This window comes from Lutjanus erythropterus, chromosome 1 (genome assembly GCF_056507025.1).
Source record: "Lutjanus erythropterus isolate fLutEry1 chromosome 1, fLutEry1.hap2, whole genome shotgun sequence".
Lineage (NCBI taxonomy): Eukaryota > Metazoa > Chordata > Actinopteri > Lutjaniformes > Lutjanidae > Lutjanus > Lutjanus erythropterus.
The window spans coordinates 23,528,105-23,543,587 of record NC_139317.1 but is presented as its reverse complement, the minus strand read 5'-3'; the positions used below and the strand labels follow the sequence as shown (position 1 = coordinate 23,543,587).

At 42.0% G+C, this 15,483-nt stretch overlaps 1 protein-coding gene across 2 annotated transcripts in view; it reads left to right on the top strand.

The window, feature by feature from the left end:
• Positions 1-15,483, top strand: part of zfhx3b (zinc finger homeobox 3b) — a 174,062-nt gene that overhangs the window by 94,499 nt on the left and 64,080 nt on the right. For both annotated transcript variants that reach the window (XM_084717403.1, XM_084717394.1), the window contains exon 5: positions 7,033-7,264. In XM_084717403.1, the coding sequence (XP_084573529.1) occupies positions 7,033-7,264 (232 nt within the window). The remainder of the gene's footprint in view (positions 1-7,032; positions 7,265-15,483) is intronic.

The window sequence follows — 15,483 nt, the reverse complement described above, 5'->3', positions numbered from 1 at the left end:
GGGACAGGATGCGGCAGAGTGGTGGCGGGGATTAGGAAGAGTAAAGGAGAAGAAAGGACAAGGGTGGAGATGAGGTTCAGGAAGCAGTAGGTAGGCAGTTTGGGTCTGGAACACACAGTCCCCCCTAAGCCGCAACCTAACTTTTAGGCATGTTGCAGCTTGCAGTGGCTAATTCAAAGCAGCCACCGCATTTGGCACCCAGTGGGGCCTCTGTGGTTGGAGCTGTTGTTCGTGCTGCTTGCTGGCAGGCAGGGAATCACAGGCCAAAACTGCAAGCACTCACTGACTCCAGTCACTCCGCTTTGCTTTCCTAAATAACCTGCTTACGTTCCAGGGGAATCCCAGAGTGCAGATTTATGAGAATCAAGTCCCCAACAAATCTCTCTGCACATACACAAATCCACCGCTGCTGCCGGGAAGAAAGGGGTCATTACATTAAATTATTTTAATTCTCGAGACCCTAACTCCAAACTTAATCCTGATCATAAAAATAGTGTTTTTAAATTTAACGTAATTTTGATTTATTACCTTCAGAATTAGGCAGCAATTGGGCAGCTAAATTTTCAGATGTTTTTGTTTGGATACAACAGGATAATAACATATACTGTGCTGTACATACATACAGGGGATACATGTCAGTCATTTTCTTGTTTAATCAAATAGTCCTTTGGTCCATAAAATGTCAGGAAATGGCAGAAAATCACTGTTTCTCAAAGCCCAAGGTCCTCAAATGTCTTATTTTGTCCACAAACCAAACATATTCAGTCTACTGTAATACAGGAGTAAATAAATCAGAAATATTCACATTTGAGGAGTTGACATCAGAGAATTTCATTTTTTTTCTTAAAGTACAAATCTGTGTTTTATATGTACTACACTGAATAATAGAATGACCGTGATATGTCAACCATATATCATATGTTAAATAGAGAGTCAACCAGCAACTATATTTAATAACATTTATGGCAGCTAATTCACTATTTGGACTGTCGTTGTTATTTTTGATCGCTGGGGTCTCTTAATTTAATAACAACAACTATCAGATTAGTCAACTAATTGTTGCAGCTCTACATTCATCCAGTGGCCGCAGTTGTCACAAGGTGAGACTTAAACCACATCAGGGTGTTGTTTTCTCCCTTTGGCCACAGTGTGTTTTTCAGCCTAACAGCCAGGTTACATTGTCTCCCTTCAGAGTAAAATACAGTTACCTCACTGGTTATAGTTGCAGCTATGACATCACTGTTTGAATAACAAAGGTGCCGGATGACTTATTCTGACACAACTCAAGCCAGAAACTAGTTTGTACATTTCTTCTCAGGTGGTAGAGAAAACTGCCTCTGTGATGCCAGAATAAAAGTCTTTCCACTCAAATACGGCAACCGACCAATCTGCTCTATTGCAGTGCATTGCATGGCATCAGGTGTGAATTGCAGCCATCTAACCTGTGTAAGCCTCCCATGAAATCCATGTATGCGCATGCACTTACACACACGCAGACACCAGCTTTTAGTGCCGAGAATCAGAGAGCCAGTTACAAAGCAATATCCAGGCAGATACTCAGTGGCTCTCTCACAGAGGGAATTTGGCAGCTCTCTTAGAATTGATAGCTATTTAGCTCACAGATAGTCATCTGTTTTAATGCATTAATTTTGTATTAACAGCACTGCCAAATTTAATGGTGGAAATTAGGGTCCGATCATAATGGTATGTGGCTGTGTGTATACGTGTGTGTGTGTACGTGTGCATGTTTGTGTGTGTACATTTCTGATGTTCTCTTTGTCTATACTTTTGTATGTGTTTGTTGCGTGTACATGCTGTATTATACGGCTCCATTGGGAGCCATTCTTTGGAATTACCGGCTCTCTGTCTCCCTTCCACCCTTCCAGTAATACCCACCTCTATCTTGTGTTAGTTGGGCTCTCTCAGCAACCACACTGTTTTGTGTTAAAGGTGCACTTTTACTTTGCATTTAAGTGGATGGAAATGCAGATGTATGCAGTGCTCTGGGTGGGTGGTGAAACTGATACAGGCACGTATTGCCCACTCAGAGGGCAAGGTGCACTGTAGAGTTATGAGAGAGAGGATGGGGTGGTGCCCACACCGCCCCTGTCCCTCTTTACCTGAAAAAGCACAGAGCACTGCTTCAGCCTCCACAGAAAGAGATAAGGTGCTCCATGGAAGAGAGAGGCTTGAAAAACCATGATTGCATTTTTAAACTATGAAAACCAGCACAGTATAAAAATGTTTAGAACTGGACCTTTCAGGCATGAAACCAAATACGATCCATTCTGCTAAATATAATTTAGAACATATTTTAAAATGTATAAAATACAGCTGCAATGTGATCAAAACTATTTTGATAATCAGTTAATCGTTTCCGTGAGTTTTATGCGAAAATAACAAACATTTGCTGGTTCCAGCTTCTTAAATGTAAGCTTTTGCTGCTTTTCTTTGTCATTTACGATAATAAATGAAGAGTCTTTAGGTGTTGTACTTGTGGTTGGACAGCAGAAGCAATTTGACGACGTCACTTTGGTTTCTGGAAAATTTTGATGAGCATTTTTCACAATTTTTTGACATTTTTACCGGGTTCACCGTTAATGTTTTTTTGCCTTGCCCAACTGAGCAAGTGGGTCAGAAAATTACTTTCCCAAAATCAATTTTTACTTGCCCCTGTACACATTATTTTATAAGCACTTATTAAAGAACAACAAAGACTTAAGTTAATTGTCATGTTTAAGCTGGGGCTGCAGCATCAGAAATTAGTGAAAAACATCCATCCCAGTTTTTCAAAGTCCAGGTGATGTTTTCAAATGTCTCGTTTGTGAGTCAAAAACCAAAAGTTATTCAGTTTGATATCATAATAAATGAAAAAAAGCAAGAAATCTTCATAATTGAGAGGCTGAAAACAAGTGAGTTGCCTGATTTACTTGTTTGACATGGCATTTTACTAGCCCTGTGTAAGCTGGCAATCCTTATTGTTGAGCCCTGAATTATGGACTAAACAATTAATCATTCAATGTGAAAATAATCAGCAGAATAAATAATAATGAAACTTATAGTAGCAGATAGCAAATGACTTGCATCTGTCTTTTAAAACACTGTCTTATAACTGCAATATAACTGAAGTATTTTAAGAGTCCTTGAAGGCGCCTCCAGTGTATGTATCTTTGTAATCTTATCCGTTAAATCAGACCACACGTAAAGTACATTCACATGCACGCAGCATGTCTCCCATGCCCTATTGAGAACATCACTGCATTCTAGGCAGGTCGCACATTTGTACTTGCTCAGCTGAATCTCCTATATGACTGCTGTAAATTCCCAGACAGTTCAGCGGTATTGAATCCATGCCACTGACCCAGCCAGCTCCCCCCCCACCCCCATTATGCTCCACAGCTCCCCTCCTGTTGGGGCCTCGACAGGGCGCTTAGAAACCCCAGAGCTGTGCCGACCAACTCCTCCCAGCTCAACATGACTTTTTCATTAAGCCGCCAAATTCCTGCACTCCAGTTGGAGGTGATTTATCAACTAGGGGCTTCATTGCAGGTTCATAGGAAACAGACATAGGCCCTGTCTCATGCATTATTATGTTTCACATTCAAAGTGTGTATGCATGCATGTGTGTGGATGATGGACTGCGAGCGCACTGAGTCCATACTGTGTTTGGGCTCTTAGATATGATCCTAAGAGTCTCTCACGTGGATAATTGCGTCGGAATCCAGTGAGAATCCATGTTCGAGAAAGTTACCGCATGCAATGATCAGATCAGAGGGTTTTTGTTCTCATGGGCCACGCTGTGCTGTTCTCCTCAGTGCTATGGTATCATTTTGCCTCAGTCCTTGCTGGAATACTGAATCAGCAGGGGCCGCCTCACAGATCACTCATTGGTTTGGTCTCTTACCTCGTTCACTCACTCCAAAATGCCCCAGACTGCCTTAGGTCATGGCTAGTGCAGAGATGGTGAAAGTGGTGGTTTACAGGTGTAACCGTTTGACATTGTAGACAGAGCTACAAGCACCGGGGCAGGCCAGTTTTGGCCCTGTTGAGGCCATCTTCCTGGCCAGTCAGGTTTATAGTGAATTACGGCCGATTCTGGGGCAGGCGGTCTCAAGTTCACTCCTATATAAACCCTGTGCTTTTTATGGGAAACTATAAAACTCCCAGGGTTTTTTTCTACCTCCTGAGACTAGCTTTGAAGTTTCGGTCAGGTGCTGTCATTTTTTTAAAACTTGTCTTCTTGTAGATTTTTGGAGCCTTGAGTCATTTGTGGCAAGAGCTCACTTTTTTTTAATTCAAGACATCTGCTCTGACTAAAAGCAGTTTGCATGATGGATTTGGTGTTATCTATAACTGAATCTGTCTCTCAGGTTTCTCTCTACCTTGGTTCTGATGCAATATTTGTGCACAGAGGAAAAAGGAGGGGAAGGAGGAGGGCTCCCACAATATCCAGCAACACCTATTCATGACATCATGGATGGCTTAAAACGAGGCGAGAAAGGAGAGCACACAGAGACACAGAGCCTTTTACAATCACCTAATAACTCTATTACACCGAGCTGTGGGGCTCACAAAAAGGAGGGAAAAAAAACTCCTATTCCTTTTCCTGGAAGCGGTGTCTTAATGCACATTTTAGGTGTAGAAGTGAGAAATATGAAACCAAAGAGAATGAAACACAATAGCTCAGAAAACCCCATAGCAATATTACAATATTGCCAGAAAATTAAACATTAGGAGAAAGGGACAAGAGCATTTTAGGGAGGCATAATATTGTTATGACTTTTTTTCACCAGCCTGTCAACACCTGATTTAGATGTAATGCGGTTAAATGTCTAATGTTTCCATTGCTTTTACGTTTTCCAGACGGTCAAACAGGCCATCCAGTGCAGGACAGGACAGTTTCCTCCTGATGAATGGTTCACTTTTCTGAACGTTTATATAAGTGTTAACCTGAGGTATGAGGTAAATTAACACAGGAAGGTTTATACTTTTTAAAATGATAATTCAGATCATTCAATGTGGGGTTTTATGAGGTACTTATCAATAGTCGGTACATCAGCTACAGTAGATGCCGGTCGGCTCTGCCCCCGTTTGGAGAAGCAGAAAGGGGCACCAGCACAGAAACTAAGCAATGTACTGATGTGGACAGGGTCACCAACAAAACATATTTTAGCCTCTTAAAAAAAGGTCCACCTCAAAAAATCAACATTAGTTTAAGTGTATGCTATCTTTAGAATACTTTCAATGCTTTATTTTGCTGTCACACAGCCTTTTGTTATGGAAACTGTTATAAAAGCCAAGTATTGCTCTCTCTAAACCAACCAAACTCTGTGAACAAAATCAGTAATTTTACCTTGTAGAACACTGGAGTTGCTGGTCTACCACTGCCTTGATCTGTTAGTTAGTTAGTTAGTTTATGTTATTGTGTGACCTCTGTGCATCTGAACTAACATTTTAAAACATCAATCTTACGCAGTAACACAAATGAACTAACAGTTGAGTTTGGCTGGTTTGAAGAGGGTAATATCTGTTTTATATAATCATGGTTTCCCATCAGAAAAAGCTGTCTGGCAGCAAAGTTAAGTGGTAAGAATATTATAAATATTACATACATCTTAAAGCAGTTCATTGCTTAGCTTCCATGCTGGTACTCCTCTCAGCTTCTCCTAGACTGACTATCAGTAAGTACCTCATGTAACCCCACATCAAATAATCCGAACTCTCCCTTTAAATACAGAATTGGTAATAAAACCTGATCAAATACTGAGTAGACCCACTTTAATTATAGTCATAAGCTTTAGGCACTGTTAATGATTTGAGTAATTAGCTTTGTCTTACTGCAGGTTAATATCCATCAGTGCATTCTCCTTGGTTAAATAATAATATTAAAAAATAATCATATTTTAAAAATATATTAATAAATAATAATTTTATGAGCAACATATTACAATACACAATACATTTTTGTTCTCTCAGCACGCCTCACAGGCTCAAGAAGATCAGAGCAAAAAGAGGAAAACTTTTGGTGATTGACATTGATCGCAGCCTCAGAAATCCACAGTGAGCCTCCAGAGTTTGATATTGGGAGCGGCACATGACAGGCATGACACAAGTGGCCATACCGAGTCTGGGGCTTTCATTGTAAACATGCAGAAACAATCCGTGTGATGCTTTAGGATAGTGGTCAATAACTGTGTTGCTCACACCAGGACCAGCCATATTGTGTTGGCCTTGCATCATTGATTGAGCCATGCAGGAGGTAATTAGACTGGAGCTCTGTGGTGTGACAAGAGGTCGTGGTAGTATGGTGTCACTACAGGGTGTTAGGCATGTTGTGATGCCACGGAGGGTGGGCTTGAAGGCTCGACTAGGCCTGCTGTTGAGTCTTGCAGGAAGTTCTGTGGTTGACAGGTCAATAGTGGTGCTGATTTCCTGTCCTCTGAAGGTTGTCCTCCTGTTGTGGAATGTTTCTCTCTGAATGTACTAAAATCCCCCTCCTGCCTCACCACCGGCCGCCTTTGCCTCTCTTCCTCTATGAGGGAGCGAGGATTTAACTCGCCATGATCAATATTTAGTATCCCATGCGTGAAACAAGCAGATGTTTGGAGTTTCCTTTTCAGAGACGGGAGGCTTCTGTTGAGTGAAGGGGATCAATGCTCCCTTCCGTCTGTGAGGCTGTAGACCCACGGCTTCTGAAGGGTGGCTGATGCGATTCCTACCCGCCCTTGGGCCCCTGAGATTTGCGTGCCTCCCAGGCCTCTCCTGTCCTGTTAGCCCACTGATACAGACACTCACGCAGACAAAGTGCGCAGTCCAAACAGTTGTCCTGAAGTGGAAGAGGTCTGGATGTTAAACAACAGGGCTGTGATTGGGAATTGATTTGTTCATTTGCCAACTGTTTGAGCGAAAGTGAGTCGGTGGTGCCTAGCCAGCTATCTGCCATCTACAATAACCTCTTTCTCTCTCTTTCCCTCTCTCCTCTCTGCTTCTTTCTTTCTCCATCTCTCTTTCTCTCTCCATCCCCTCCCACAGCACCTGCAGCAGCACGAGAACGCGGTGGAGGGTGATGCCTGCTACTACCACTGTGTGCTGTGTAACTACTCGACCAAGGCCAAGCTCAACCTGATCCAGCATGTGCGCTCCATGAAGCACCAGCGCAGCGAGAGCCTCAGGAAGCTTCAGCGCCTGCAGAAGGGCCTGCCGGAGGAGGAGGAGGACCTCAGCTCTATCTTCACCATCCGCAAATGCCCCTCTTCAGATACAGGTCAGAACCTGCCCCTGTGGCCACGTTTTAGTCTCTCTTTTTATGTGTCTGTCTTTGTTTTACTCTTTTGACTTTGCCAGTCATTTGCCTGACACATAAACGCGCATCTGTCAGCCCCATTAAGACACTTGCTATGCCACTTTTTCTCCTTTGCATTTAATTCTCGATAGAATTAGCGTTAACATGAATGGATAACATCTGATTGGTTTTGTTGGTTTCAGTAAAAAATTGTAAATTAGGTGGTTTAGCCATAATTGAAATACATAACTAATAAACTAAAATGTACATTACTATTTTTAGTCGATATTCTAACCAAAAGAGAGAAGATAAATGAAATGAAAGCAGCATTACTGGGCTGCAACTAACAATTATTTTCATTATTGATTAATCTGGCAACCACTTTCTTGACCACAACCCCAAAATATTCAGTTTACTTTCATTAAGTGGAAAAGAAACCAGAAAATTATCTCGTATTTAATTTAGATACTTTTTCTTTAACAAAATAATAAAAGAGTAATCAACTATCAAAATAGTTGGCAGTTTAATTTATTGGTTCACAACTAATCGATTAATCAACTCGTTGTTACAGCTCTACCGGGAGTTAGGACTCTTAATTTGATTTGAATAATGTAACTTTATTTTTCAAGCATATTTTAGATATTGATATGATTTTATGTCATTATGTCATATCATTCACAGTAAATATTCTTACTAAGCGTCCAACATTAAAACCAGAGGTCTCCGTTAATGGTAGCTGTCCCTTTCAGCCTTTAAAGACATTTTGAGACAGAGCATTAAAGCCAGAGAAGGAGGAGCTGAACAACAGCAGCAGCTGCAACAACAACAAGAACACCAAAAACAGACACGGCTCCAACAACAGTAGCATGACTGAAACAAAGTGCCTCGACTGCTCATTTATTATGGACTGATTAGGAAGAGTGAGCTGTGGTCAATTAACACTCTTTCTCAGCAGAGATTTGGTTTTCCAATCACTTTAACTCCTGTGCCCTGACAAAGGGGCTCTATTGTGTGTCCCTCCAAGAGGGAACCATTACTTCCCTCGCACACATACTTGCTGTCTGTGTTATGCAGGGAGAAAAAAAAAGGCCAGCCTGTGAAGACGCTTTGTTCCAAGGAGGCAGGGATAATGAAGCCAGCGGCCGGGAAATTGCGCAAAAGGCAGTCACAGATCTGAAGCAAATCATTAGAGAACATATTTAGCTGAGCAATTAGGGACAATTAAGCTTTCTGCTCGCTGCACTCCAAATATGTTAATGACTACAGTACAGTGGACAAGCGAACATGCAAAGGCAAGAGGAAGGGCCATTTAGGTTAAAAGGGTTGGGGGTTGGGAATTTACTTTTTTGTGTTCAGACAGGAGGAGTTGTTGTGCCATTTGTACTGATTTTTTTTTAACGGATGTTGTGTTTAGCAATCTTTTTCTTTCTCTTTTTAACATTTGATGTGTTGGATGCCCATGTTTGTGCCAGGGTGAGGGATCTGAGCCTTAGGTTTTGTAATGGGCCCCTGCAGTGGGGCTGTGTGGGCAGTTTTATTACACACACAAACATAGACAGCAGTTACTCCCCTGCAGAGCTTCATCAAATTATAATAACCCTCACTTACTTGAACAGACTAACAAACTACATAGGAACTGAATTTTAACTTAGGTTGTCAGTTTGTTTTAGATTTAACATATTTATGGTCAGATTATGTTTTTTGATGATGATTGTTGAGATTTGTGTTAAAGGGAGAGTTCAGATTATTCGATAGTCAGTGTGTATCCAAACTATCCTTTTAGGATGTCACACAATAAGGTAAAATGACTGATTTTGCCTATTGAGTTTGGGTTATTTGAAGAGAATGATGTGTACACTTAGTGTTCTACTATATTTATAAGTTCTCCCTGCTTTACTTTGTCAGCAGAAAGCCTTTTCTGATGAGAACCCACTGTTATATATAAGCCAAATATCACTCTCTCCCAACCAGTGAAACTCAATGGGTGAAATCAGTTACTTTAATTCACAGAACATGGGAGTTGCTGGTCTATCGCTGCTCATGATCTGTTAAGTTTGTTTGTGTTGTTGTGTGACCTCTGTGTTTTAAAAGGTTAGTTTGATTTCACAGAAATCACACAATTACACAAACAAAGTACGAAACAGATTCAGGCAGTAGTAAACCAGCAACTCCTGTGTCCTGTGAGGTAAAATTTCTGATTTAATCAACAGAGTTTGGTTGGCTTGGAGAGAGCAATATTTGGCTCATATAACAGTGGTTTCCCATCAAAAAATGTTGTCGGATGGCAAAGTAAAGCAGTGAAAATATTCTAAATATAGTGTACACTAAAGATTATATGGACTTTTTTAGGTGGACCTTTTTTAAGTGGCCAAAATACAGTTCATTGCTTCTCTGCTTCTCCAAACTAGAGGCATGCAGATCAGCATCTACTATAGCTAATTACACTGACTTTTGATAAGTGTCACATACAAACCCACATCAAATAATGCAAACTATCCCTTTCTTGTTTCCCTTGCATTTTGGGGACTGCTTTACTGCAGAACAATATATTTTTATTTTACTAATTCTTAGGAAAAATGTGTTTTGCTCTTTCATGATGAGCTGCAGACAGAGAACCATATAAACACAAGATCAGTGATTATGACCCAATATTATTTTGATCTTAGTCTTTGCTTTCGATCCAACACTACCTCCGTTTGGGCCTTTTTAAAGTGTGTTAAATGAAATGAAGTGTGTAAGAAAGAAAGCATCTTGATCAAATTACCCCAATAATGATCATACCTCTTTGTCTGTAATCATTAACTCCAAAACTGCTGACTCCACACCTCTCATTCATCTACCATTTCACACCCCGAATGCCTTGTTCCAACGGCATCAGCTGCACCAGTTCATCTCGTAGCCCCACCCCTTCACTGAAGGACTGAACCATTCCCTCCCAGTGTAATATTTAATTTCCTCCTCGCAAGCTCTTCTGTGGCACAGGGCTCTTTTTTGTGGTCGAGGCATAGTTGCTAAAGTGGTGGAACGTTCCCTGGCTTGTTAAAACAAAGTTGCCCCTGGATTTCTGGGTCACCTAGACAGTAATTCCCCTGCCTGCTGCTGTTCTGTGATCCTGCGAGTGGTTCTCTACTGGCGTTTGGTGCTGCATGCTTAGGAATTTTCCTCCCTAACAATATGAGGCCTGCTTTTTTCCTGAAAAAGTTCACAACTATCATAAAACACAACATTTTATTATGCGCTTTACATGTAGTCAACTGATACCCTTCTACGACAACAATGGAATGAAGTTCATGCGTTGTCTGGTGTGTTTTACACTTAACAACTTTGCATAGTAATACTCCCTGTGAGGACTGTGGGGATTCGATGCCACATGTCTCCTCTGGGCAGGATGTCCAAAGAGAGCAAGGGCAGCAGAAATGAGGTTTCTTTCCAATTAGACTAACACGGGGATAAAAGGCTTGCATTGTTTTAATTCTTACTTATACCGAAAATGTGCTGCTTAGGCATGTTGCTCTGTGGCTCCGCCTCCATTTGTCTTCCTTAACCCTTTATCTGTGTGGAAACAAAGGGGTCCTCAGAGAGACCCCAGCCCCACACAGCTGCCCAGTGTGCAGAGATCACTGAATAAAGCTCAGCACTGACTTGAACCGGTGCACTGTCTGTCTTCACCTGCATTAGCCTCTAGTTTTTTAAGGGTAGCAGCTCATTACCAGGTGGCAGGTAGACACGAAAAATAGAAAAAGGGAGACATGTATGTGACAGAGGAGGCGAGAGGGAAGTGTTATAAAGCATGTACTTGTGAGGACAGTCAGTTTGACAGCATGAGGACAAAATATATTTTAGGTTTAGTGGTTACAGAGAAAAGGTAAAACCTGGTGTTATGTTGATGTCAAGCATAGGTGTTAATGGTGACTGCTGACAACGTAAAGCATCAGGGGATGCATGTGCATGACGGAGATCAATATGTAGAGAGTACTAGAAAATAGTGAGGATGGATGCAGAAGAAATGGGGGGAATGAGTTTGGGGAGCTTGCGTGTATGACACTTGAGCGTGTGATGACCCTATTTCGTATGAATGATGTTCACCAGGGCATATAACTCAATGACACATTGAGGTTTCTCATTTCTTAACATTTAATCGACTTTAAGTTATTTTTTGAGCGTAGAACAGAATGAGCTCATGCCTTTAAAAGGGCAAAGTTAAATTGCACTCAAGGGTGGATGCCCTTCTGCAAGAAATGTTTGCTTCCATTGTGTGTGAAAGAGAAAGATGCAGGAGAGAACATTTCGTAAGAGTAAAATATTAGTATTTTTCAGCGGAGGTGTACATTTGTGTGTGTGTGTGTGTGTTTGTATGTATGTGTATGGCGGAGGCAGAGATGGAGAACAAACGTGGCTGACAGTGTGGATTAGCTCCTGCTGTAAATCTGCCTCAGTCACAGATGGCAGGCCCTTGATCGCTGGGCTGTGACGGCTTGGCTCTCATCGCAGGAGGAAATCCCTGTCTGTGAGTCTAGGAGGCTGGGAAGGAGGAGAAGGCTGGGGCCGCCTGGGCAGCCACAAGTCATTGTCTTCCGTCTGTGTAGACACACAGGCCTGGGTATTCAAGGGCAAAGACCGGCTTGGGGAGGGGTTATCTTAGTTTGACTCTGCAGTTGTTTCATCCACCAACACCATGAGAGCTTGTAAGTGGAACTTAAGCCTCCAGTTAAGATCAGCGTTACTTTTAATGACCAGTTTGAGAAACTGGGCAGGGAAGCTGTGTGCATTATTAAATGGAAATGAGATGAAAGGATGCATACAAATGACTGCATAATAGTGGTATCCAATATGAGATCCATTGCTTGTTTCGCTAAAAGGGGTGCGCTTTCAGGGTCACACACCTAATAGTGAGGCCTGTCCTGACAACAGAGGCATTTCTCTTCCCTCCCTCTCCCTCTCTGCCTCATGCATAATTCTTGAGACGCTCTGAAAAAGCTGGAAAATGGGCTGTGACATGGAAAAATGCACTAATAAAGCAAATATAGAAGAGTCACTCATATTTTAGGGTTTGCACAACACCTTGCAGCTCGCATTCAGATTCACTGATGGCAGACAGGATATGTCGACATCCAGTTGCTATACCAAATGTCTGATATGCATTAGATTTAACCTTTCCTAACCTTTCCTTTATCTTTTTGTCTCTTCTTTTGCTTTTAACCAGTTTCTTGCAACATATTAACTCATACTCTTGCTATCTGCATGACCAGTGGCTATGCTAAATCTGTTAAAGCCAGGTAAAATCAGAGGTGAGCCAGGCCACGCTCTGATGGCATGCGAGAGCCATAGTCTGAGCTTTTGCTCCCCAAGGGCAAGAGCAGAACAGACGGTAGCCATTTCTGGAATGTCCTCCTTTATTCATGCTTGTTAAAATGCAAAGTAAACCTTTCCAGAAACAGGATATTGTAGCCCCTAACCACCAGACCCTTTCTACATGCCACATTATGGCCAATCTGAAAGTAAGTTGTATAGACAGACACTGCTGCAATGCGCTTTTAATAAAGGCTGTTATTGCCCTGGTGATGCAGAGTGGATATGAGGATGAGAACTGTGCAGGCCTGGATGAGTAGGGCCCCAGAGGGCCCGCAGCTCAGTCAGGCCTCCGTCAGTCGCCTGCCTTCTAATCCCTGTCCGAAGGGCATCGAGGCAGCATAGGAAATTGTTTGCTGTCCACAGAACGTGCCAGGAAATTCATAAATACATTACTTTTCATTTTGAAAATATTACAAAAGACTAGACGTTTATTAAAAAGCCAAAATGATGGCTTTATAGATTTTCCACTTGTGCATCAGCATTCATATGACCCCGCTGCTCTAACGAACACAAGCAAGTCTTTTCTTTCCCTTTGCCCCCTGCTTTATGGACTAACTCGGTATGAATTCCTCTGCTGGCTCATCCTGTAATAGCAAATTGACCAGAAAGCCACCACTCTATTCTGGGATAGGCTGTGAATAAAAATGTCTTGTGTCCAGGTTTTTACTACCTCTCCTGACTGAACCCTCCTTCTATAAATACTGGCGAGCGTTGCCCCTAGGCTAGGGGGTGGGTAAAGTCTGGGTCCTGGAGTGCCAGCTTGTCCAATAGATCTGTCTTAGAGGAGAACAGAGGCAGCATAAATGTCAAAGATGAGTGTTTATATACGGAGAGAGACAATAAGAAAAGTGATAAATTTAATGAGGCTAAGTTGAGTCATCTTAAAACAACAAGAAAGGACAGTATTTGGGAAGATTTCCTCATGCTGTGTGCCCTGTATGTTTTATGCCCCATGTGTGATTTCACTGTCAGTTATGTCACATGGGTGCAAATATGTGGCAAATTTTATTTTGCAAACTCGCATACCCCTAAATGAGAACACACATAGGTGTCCGCACTGAAAACCAGACCGTGTGTGGGTGCGAGAGGCTCTCCCTGTCATCAAGCCCATTTTCAGAGGAGACTGGCAGCACATTATAATATTGGTTTCCCTCTCTCCTGTCATTACCAGACACTCTCCTTGAAAGCTGATCCAAAAGATAGACAGTCCATCAGGAGACAGTCATCTCATTTGTACTTACTAAACGTGTTAATGAGTTCTATTTTCAGGCCTGGAGGCTTTGCTGCTGGATATTGGAGCAGAGGTGGCGATCGGTGGTGGTGTGAGGTGCAGGATCAGGACGAGCTCGAGCTCAGAGGGAGGGGAGGGAGGTAATGCAGTAGCCCTGCTGCCCCTCGTGTCACTCACACGGAGTGACCACAGCCTCCACAGGGGCTGTCAGTCAGGGCCGAGGGCGGGAAGTCTGTGGTTGCAGACAGACGCAGACAGTGGAGGAGAGAATAGATTAGGTGACAAAGACATAATGGTTGTGATGGGTTTAATTATAGCAGCAGTCGTGTCACTGCCATACAGGTACATGAGATGAAGGAGAAACAAGACAATTTAAGATGGAGGGGCATGAGATAGTTTCTACCCTTCAATTACTGATTAATGTGTTGTTATGTGTTATAATTTGGATAGGGCATAGGATTAATGTATGGTGTGGTTTTAATGTGCAAAATATTTTCAGTGCAGTTCAGGCAGATGTGTGTGTGTAGTGCATGCGTGACAGACTTAGAGAGTATGATGCAGACTTATATCAGCTTTCTCTGCCCGTGTAGATATCATCACTTTCCAGTGCGATATTGACTTTTTTTTTTTGGCACGATATTGCAATATTCAATATATGTCACATCCCTAGTGATAACAATTACAAAGAGCCAGTTGTGTCTGTCCTCCAGATTCAATTCCAATTAGGTTGATTGTCTATATAAAGTAATGCATAACCAGCACATTTTCTACAGTGTACATGTTGCTAACTTTCGTTTGCACTACAATACAGATACATGTTTCTCGTTTGACTTTTCTTTATTGGTATTATGTAGTTGTAATATTTTATTTGTTCATAAGTTTTCTGCCCGCTCTTACTTGAACTTCCCCCTAAGGCGCACATTATCATCTTACATCCAGCAAGGTCTCATCTATGATATTGATTGTAGCGCAAGCATATGCCAGGTAGTCTAGGAACTAGAACCAATAAATTGTTAAACACTTAGATTGCTTCATTTGTTACTATGTTTTTGGTATTGGGTGAACAGTGCTTCTCGCTGTCAGAATTAGGCAGCTCAATTTGACCATAGGCGGCATCAGAGAAGAGGCAGGGGTAAAGTTTGGGAACTATTGAATCGAGGCAAGGAAAGTTTTATTTAGCCATTTTTAATAAGGCTGTTTGTGCCCCCCAGAGAGAGCTGGTGGATCAAAGGGCATGATCTGTGCTATGGATGAGTTCACCCTGGGTCCAGCTGAGACGATCGGCCTCGCTGACAGCAAAACAAAACTAGAGAGTGAAGGATGCCCTATGCAGCAGCATGTTGCCCTCACACTCGGAAGGCTCCATTAGAATAAAGGCAGATGAAACAAAGACTGGCTGAAAGCACAGATGTTTTGATTCATTATCCACTCTCTGATAGATAGGCATGAGTAGTGAGAGTGTGTGTACGTAGGTGTGTGTGTATGTTGCCTCATGTGTGAATCCGTGTTATGTTGGTTTCATTTGATGAAAACATCCTTACAGACAAAAAAAAACATATAGACACATGCAGGATACACACGAAACACACACACGTTCGTCCACGTTTTGAGTGCATTA